Here is an 8,381-nt window from a genome sequence, read left to right as displayed (position 1 = left end):
ATGCTTGGACTCTGCTCCTTTAAACATATGTTAGCAATTGCAGGTGACTTTTTTTTTAATTCTCTTACAAGAGAATTCTCAGATTTCCATCCACCCAGCCCAATGTGCGGTTCACATGGTTCTCAATTGCCTCCTTTTTGTACCAAGAGGTATTACACTTAATGGCTTCTCTGTCTGACTTATCTTGCAGTGTGAGAATATGGATGACTCTGTTCTGCAGTGCCTTTTGTCTCTCCTCAGCTGTCTCAACAATCTCTTCCTCTTACTTAAGGTTAATTCAATTTCTATGTCCTCCTCACCTGTCTGACCTTTCACTCTATCATTTCTCGCTCTTCATATCCTGTGTGAATGTGAGTTGTAGTAACCATTTGGTCTCTGAGATGTGAACACCTCAAGTGTCCTTCATCATTTTCCAATACTTAATGACCTTTCTAAAATTCTTGTGACTTGCTTATCTCCTTTTGCAGAAAGATGAAGGGTAAGTAGGACCACCAGTGACATACATTTGGATGATGTATCATGTTCTGTCGCAAAACTGGGCAATTTGTACTACACATAGGAAGAAAAAAAATACATGACCGTGGGTGGTTACCATCTAAGAAAAGTGCAGGTCAAAATGATCTGTAAGTGCAGAGATATACAATACTGAGTTAAAATTGTATCTCTCTGTTTTTCTGGTAAGATCAAGCCTGTCCATTACCTTGCAAACTTCATTATTGGTCTTTCAATGCCCTAGGGAGCCTTAATGGTCCATAGGGACCCTTCGAAGGTGGCACTTGGCTGGGTAAAGCGTGACTTTACAAGCAAATGTTTAAGAACAGCTGTACTTTTAACAAACTTTTGTAAATACCCCCCCAGCCTTCCTTAACTAACATGCACTAACACCCCCACCTCAATGTCTTTCTTACCACTGTAGCAGAGCCACATCCTGTGTAATGTTAACATCTCCTCAAGCATAAATCCCATTCGGAGTGGACTGTGCACTAAGCCCTCATAGACTTGTATGGGGCCTTCCCAGGTGCTGGAGAATCACAGGTCCCTTTTTAGACTTGTATGTAGTTATCCTGGGCACTGGGTTGCAATAAGCCCTCGTAGACTTGTATAGGGTCATCCTGCACACTGAAGCTGCCTTAGTCCCTCATAGTCTATAACTCACTGAACTCTTATAGAATTGAATGGGGCCATTCTGGAGCCTCATTGAGCTTTTATAGACTTGTATGGAGCTGTCCTGGAGGCTCACTGAGCTCCTATAGACTTGTATGGGGCCAGCCTGGATGCTGGAGTCGCAGTGAGCCCTTATGGACTTGTATGAGGCCTTTCTGGACACTGGGGCCACACAAAGCCCTCATAGACTTGTATGGAGCCATCCCTAATGCTGGAGCTGCTTCTAATATGGAGTCGCTGGGGCTTCTTCTAAAGAGAATTTCTGTCTTCTGGGGTGAAGTAAACATTGTGGCTATGCTGCAGAAGTCAGTAAAAATCTGGGGTGGTGGTTGTTCTGGCAAGTTAGTTATGCAGGGTGGAGGGAAGGGGGATCAATAGACTAGTTTGTTTTTAGTAGTACACTTTACATTTTGCAAATGGCTTCTACTTTTATTTGTAGGCCTGTTGGTTGTTCTGACGAACAATTTTACTAAAAGTTACCTCTGCCTATGAATTTAATAACATCGGTATTAATTGCCAAGATTTAATGGAAAGGGGAACTCCAGGCAAAAAGCTAAATGCAAAAAAACAAACTTATGTGTTCTGTTTTACCGGATTTAAAATTCTATTTGGTCGGTCTTTTGGTCATTCTTGTGCTTTACACACCACTACATCACTGCATAGCCAGGCAGGTGACGCCACTCTTATTCATTCTTTGTTCGGTGAACAGGTAAGTGACACAGCTGCATAAGGAAGTAGTGGGGTCACCTGAACCTGGTTATACAATGTGAAAGAGGTGTATAAATCTCTGCTACCTAACCAAAATTACAAACAATTTGACAGATAAAATATCTCACATATACGTACTTCAACTCTATTTAGCCGTGGCCTGTGGATCCGCTGTAAAAAAAATCTTATTAGTCGTTTAGCTTTCAGAAAAAAACATGTTGAATGAACGTTCCATGCATTTATTTATTTTTTGCTGGTATAAAAAAAATAAAAAAAAAATAATCTTGTCTGATCATTTGCGTAGACATGGATTATTGTTGGCTTGCTGTAAGATGGTTCTTCTGTCCAGTCCTTATTCAGTCGAGTCCATAATTTTATTTGGTCACACAGCTTATGTGGGGTTACCTGCCCATGTGCCGCCATGTCAGTGCATGTTGCAAGAGGCAGCTTCCATTATGGTAAGACGGTTCCTATTGCTGCCCTTCCTTTCTAAACCTGCTGACTTGTTTTCCCTTCATTAGGAATTAAGAGAAAGCTACAACAAGCAGCAGACTGCACTCCACCAATTGCAGAAAATCAAGCAAGAAAAACTGCAGGATCTGGAGCGCAAAAAAGCTGAGATGGCTCAGAAGAAGAAGGAGGACGATGAGGCGGCAAGGTAACACAATCGCCTTTCAATTTCAAAATCAGGCAAGGAGTCTGATTGGTTGCTATGATTTAACCATTCCATTTTCTGTGCTGGCCATACATTGTTATATTTTTTGTTCAACCTCAACTAAAAATATATAATGGATTCCTCCATCCACGCTAAACAGCATGGATGGATGAATTTTCCTGCTGGGCTGTCGTATTCACATAGTGGTGGGTGTGCCGCTGTCAGAATACCCGAACAATGGCGAACTGATTGGCTGTCGTGACTGTTCACCCAAACATTTTCCGACTGGCTCCTTTGTTTTTCTCATCAAAGGATGCTGGACAGAAGGGTGGCAAAAGGGCCACCTACTGAATGAATTTTGGTGTGTTCATCAAGAACAAGCTGAAATGTTTGAAGGGTTTGGTCAGCTTTAGGCCGGCTGTCAGTAATGAAGGGTGATGAGAATTCTGTCATCCTAATTTTCATTCAAATAGAATTCTGATTTTGGGATTTGTAGAATAACATCCATAGTCCATCTAGGTTCTCTCTGTGTGACAGCTAGCAGCTGACACTGTATGCAGATACTAGCTGTCAGACCGGACTGTCACTGGCAGCTCAGGGTCCCCACAAACGGGAACCAAAGTGACTCCTAATTATGTGATCACTATGTTAGCTAAGACATAGTGATCACATGAAGGCAGGAGCATCATTCACAAGAAACAAATCTTCAGCCTGCAGATGCCACTGGCTGACCAAAAGTTGTGACTATCACACTTGTAGGTGCTTATTGGATATTCCAAAACCATAGGTATCGACAGGGAGTTGTTCCACCCCCACCCTTTGCCTCAATAACAGCCTCCAGTCTTCCACAAGATTTTGGAATATGTCTGTGGGTGTTTGTGCACATTCAGCCAAAAGAGCATTTATGAAGTCAGATACTGATGGTGAAGGAGAAGACTTGACCCACAAACGGCTTTCCAAACCACCCCAAAGGTGTCCAGTAGGTTTGAGGTCAGGGTTCTCTGCAGGCCACTCAAGTTCCTCCACACTAAACTCATCAAAGCATGTCTTTATGGAGCTGGCTTTGTGCACAAGGGCTCATCCATTTTGGAAAGAAAAGGGCCTTCCCCAACCTGATGCCACAAAGATTGAGGAGCACAATTTTTTTAAATGTATGCTGTAGCATTAACAGTACTGTGTAATATGGGGGGGGGGGGGTCCCAATACTATTGGTAATATAGTTATTGGTGTGAGGACTAGGTGCCTAAAAACATTTGGTCATATAGTAGAATTTAATACTACCATTTCCATTTTTATAGTCTTGATACATTTGTCATCTCTTAGGAGAGCAAAACAGGAGAAAGAGAACCTGTGGAAGGAGCAAGTAAAGAGGGAGGAAGAGGAGAAGCAGAACCGCCTAGGGGAAGAGCGTAGAAAGGAACAGCTGCTCCTGGAGAAGCAGAGGGCAGAGGAGGAGGCAGCCAGAATTAAGGAACGGGAAGCCCAACAACAGAAGCTGGCAGAGGAAAGGCAGAGAGAGGAGGAAGAGAAGAGGAAGCGGGCTGAGATTCAGAGGGAAGCTGAGCAGAGGAGGAAACTGGAAGAGGAGAAACGCAAACAGGCCGAGCTCAAAAGAGAAGCCGAGGAGAAGAGTAAAGCGGAAGAGGAAGAGAGGAGACGCAAAGAGAGCATTGCCAACAAAGAGCCAGAGAAGAGATTCTCCAAACTCAGCATAGATGAGAAGTTTGCTGACAAGCTAAAATCTATTGGTGGGAGACAAGGAAGCACTAACAAAGGTAGATAACCTGTTAATCCTTTAAATGTTTTCTTTGTGGTTAACATAAGTGGGGGAGTGGTGCAATTTTCTCCATGGTTGTGGTTCATTATAATCATTGTATGATGTCTAAATCGTAGTGTTTGGGGAAAAATAGGAAAAAAACATATTCAGTACATCTCTGCAATACATGCACACTTCCCTATGTTTTATTCCTTGCAAGTACAGAAAAACATTAAAGAAAAAAAACTGATTCTGCCAGAAATCCACTGAGATCCTAACTTTCGATTGCCTGTGCTTCACTGAAAATTCCAAGCAGTTCCATCAGCCTTGCCCAGTTCTCTCCTGTTGGACTCGCAACACCTTCCTCTTATGGAGATGAGGAAAGGGAGAGGTGTTCTGTTGTCCGGAACGAAAAACGGGGCAGGGCTGGTGACACTGCTGCGTTTTTACAGGGATCAAAAATGGTGAAATGTGCTCGTTTTTCAGAGATCTGCTAAATGAAAATATGAGATCCCCTTATCTATAAGCCCACTACACTGTTATTAAAAAGTTGCAAAGTGAAAGCCATAAAATAAGAAAAAAACATTAACTTTATACCCTTGCTTCCGGACACTTCCTTTAGATGATGGTGACATTGGTAGGCTTCATGGAGGGATCCTGGGAAATCGGAGGATTGCAAATCTCATAAGGAGATGCTTCATTGTGCAGGAGCGCATTGTCACATGATTTTAGATCCTTGGCTTTCCCAGTATCTTATGAGTGGCCCAGTAACGTCAGCCTCATATGTTGATTATGGTTTACAGTTCTACTTTGAATTAAACATTAGTCAAAATATACGAGGGTGAGGCAAAAATTATCCGCACTCTGGCTGTAGAATTTATTTTAATCATCTTTCAGAAAAGACAAATACATAATTTTTAGACATAATCTCCTTGCTTTTCAAAACATTTTGTCCATCTGTCCATAAGCTTCCGTATTCCCTCATTAAAAAATGTTTTAGGCTGAGCTGTGAGCTACGAATGCACCATTGTCTTCACTTCTTCATCAGAGGTGAATCTTCGTCCTCGTAGGGCTGCTTTCAGGGGACCAAAGCCATATAATCCACTGTCACTTGTCTGTTCGACAGAATCATTTCACATGTACGCCCAATAACGGGGATTTATGAAAACTGGAGCAATTTTCCAGGACAACCAATCAGCTTCTCTCTTCAGTTTGGTAGCCATGCACAGCTGCTCCAGATTTTGTCTGCTTCAGTTTTGATAAATTCCCCCCAATGTTGTCATCAGCCATGGACGTGGATGAGCCTCCGGCTCTTTCTTTATGGCTAACACTTGTGCATCTTCCTTGAACTTCTCTATTCATTCATATACACTACTTCATGACAAAACACTTTCTCCATACTGCGCACAATGTGTTCGATAAATAACGGCACCAGGTACACCATCAGACCACAAAATAATCACTGCACGCTACTATTCTTTCCTGCAAATCACCAGTGTTTTCTCTCACCGCAGTTACAAAGGAACTGACGTCACACGTTCACACCTGGACAGCAGTGACTGGGGAGACAGTAGTCTTGAACGCAATGCGCTGATAAGACAGAAGTTTTAATATAACCGGAGTGCAGACAATTTTTTAACTCGCCCTCCTATATCCTCCATTAGGTGCATGTAAATTGGAACAATGTAGGGAGAAGGAAGTAACAGTGTTGACAGTGTTTTTGTTTTTTTTAAATCAGATATTATTTATTTGTTTTGTTTTTTTCCTCTTCCGTACATTTGTGAACATTTACAATGAAACCACAGCCCAAAACAACTAACGGAACAAAAACAAGAAAAGAACAAAAGAATAAATTGACGGTGTTTTAAAGTATAGCATTTGCACGCTAAGTTTAGGAATAGAGCCATTCGAAAATGTCTTCTATTTTATCATGCGGTTCTGAAATAAAAAGGATGGCGGCTCTGTAATGGCTTCTTTTATCAATCTAGGCCCTGTCTCTGCAGGAACCTCAGAGAACAGAAAATCTTCTGTGTTTGTGAATTACAAAGCGCTGTACCCATTTGAGGCCAGAAATACAGATGAACTGAATTTCAATGCGGGCGACATACTTCAGGTAATGATAAAAAATGCATAGAACCATAAGAATATATATTGTGAGGATTCGCTTCAAATGCTACCACATTCAGTACACTTCCACGCATAAACAAGTTCTTTTTAGGGTGTCCTGCCCACTTTTATTCACTCACAACTCAAGAGAAAAGTCAAATACAGGTGTTCCCTCGCAGGGGTTTTCAAGCAAAGTATCATTTAAAAAAAAAAAAATGTTTTCGTCTCACTGACTTCAGGTAGGTCCTTAAACAAAATATCCACTAGCCACACAGGCTGTATTCAATGGGCTTGCCCCTTTGCCCCACAGGCGGATTGCCACACAGGCTTCGGCTTTGCCACACAGGCTGCTGCTTTGCCCCACAGGCGGATTGCCACCCAGGCTGCGGCTTTGCCACACAGGCGGATTGCCACACAGGCTGCTGCTTTGCCGCACAGACGGATTGCCACACAGGCTGCTGCTCCCCAGTCCACCAGCCACACAGCCTGGTTCTAGGGTGGGGCTCTTCTCTTAGGAGGCTGGAACTTCTTGTAGAGGCCCTAACAAGCCAGCTAGCTTCAGCTGGGCTTGTTACCTCCGAGCCTCCAGCCCTCTCAGCACTTCCCCCTAGAGGAAGAACTTCATTAGTACACCTGAACACAGACATCCCCACCTGCCTGCTGCCACATTATGTACACCAATTACCGATACTTTTTTTTCTTAGTGTCGTGACAGTTTTTCTTGGCATTACAGACTAATGATTTTAGGACAGTGGTGGAGCGCCAGGGCACGGTCCCAGCTTCAAATGCTGCACCCCTGGTAGTTCTGCCACTGACTCCAAGCTGTAGAGGGACTATAAATCTCAGGAAAACATTATACAGCCATGCAGAATACCACCAGCTATAGAGGACTACAAATCCCAGCAATACATTATACAGCAATGCAGAATAATACCCACAGCTAGAGAGGACTACTTATTCCAGTGATGCATTACATATGCAATGCAGAATAATATGAAGCTACATACTCTGTGCTGTTCCGGGGTGCCGGCCTGATGTCTCCAGCAGAGGTTCTCAGGTGGCTAAGACCCCGCAGAGCCCACCTGAGAGCCCGCACAGCCCACCATATACATCAATGACGAATAATATGATGATGCATACTCTGTGCTGCTCCTGGGTGCCGACCTGATTTCTCCAGCGGAGGATCTCAGGTGGCTGAGCCCATCTGAGACCCCACAGAGCCCTCCTGAGAGCCCACCATATACAGCAATGCAGAATAATATGAAGCTACATGCTCTGTGCTGCTCCAGGGTGCCGGCCTGATGTCTCCAGCAGAGGATCTCAGGTGGCTGAGCCCATATGAGACCCCGTGGAGCCCTCCTGAGAGCCCACACAGCCCACCATATACAATAATGCAGAATAATATGAAGCTACATACTCTGTGCTGCTCCGGGGTGCCGGCCTGATGTCTCCAGCAAAGGATCTCAGGTGGCTGCGCTGGTCTCAGGAGGGCTGTGCAGAGTCTATGGGCTCTATGGTGTGCTGTGCAGGCTCTCAGGTGCTTGTGCGGAGTCTATGGTGGGCTGTTTGGGCTCTCGGGTGGCTGTGCGAGCTCTATGGTGGGCTGTGCTGTCTTTCAGGTGAGCTGTGCGGGGTCCGTGGTGGGCTTCAGTTTAAGAATTTCAAGTGCAGGTATCAGTGCCTAGTATTGGGGCATTTTTACGAGTATTCATGAAAATGCCCAGTATAGGCACCCATATCGGTATCGGTGCATCTCTAATATACATCTCTGTTTACAGTATATATACGATATATAGTAGATTGTAGACAAGATTATAAAACTGTCACAAAACAAATGTTGGGACTGCCATTGTTAACCTCCTCCTAACAGTTGACTTTATAACTTTAGGATTCCTGACAGGAGGACACAAACTAGCGTCCTCCCTCCCCTGACAGGAGGACACAAACTAGCGTCCTCCCGTCACCCTAGGCTCAGTATACGGCGAGCTGTAG

General features: G+C 43.9%; 1 protein-coding gene across 1 annotated transcript in view; it reads left to right on the top strand.

Moving 5' to 3' along the window:
- ITSN2 (intersectin 2) overlaps window positions 1-8,381 on the top strand; it is a 107,399-nt gene that overhangs the window by 43,819 nt on the left and 55,199 nt on the right. The window contains exons 17-21 of the mRNA XM_018575523.1: window positions 191-271; window positions 2,394-2,530; window positions 3,851-3,949; window positions 4,082-4,158; window positions 6,296-6,396. Of these exons, the coding sequence (XP_018431025.1) occupies window positions 191-271; window positions 2,394-2,530; window positions 3,851-3,949; window positions 4,082-4,158; window positions 6,296-6,396 (495 nt within the window). The remainder of the gene's footprint in view (window positions 1-190; window positions 272-2,393; window positions 2,531-3,850; window positions 3,950-4,081; window positions 4,159-6,295; window positions 6,397-8,381) is intronic.

This window comes from Nanorana parkeri, unplaced genomic scaffold (genome assembly GCF_000935625.1).
Source record: "Nanorana parkeri isolate BGI_ZX_2015 unplaced genomic scaffold, ASM93562v1 scaffold53, whole genome shotgun sequence".
In the NCBI taxonomy this organism is placed as follows: Eukaryota; Metazoa; Chordata; class Amphibia; order Anura; family Dicroglossidae; genus Nanorana; species Nanorana parkeri.
The sequence above is the reverse complement of the archived record's forward strand: the minus strand, read 5'-3'. Positions and strand labels throughout refer to the sequence as shown.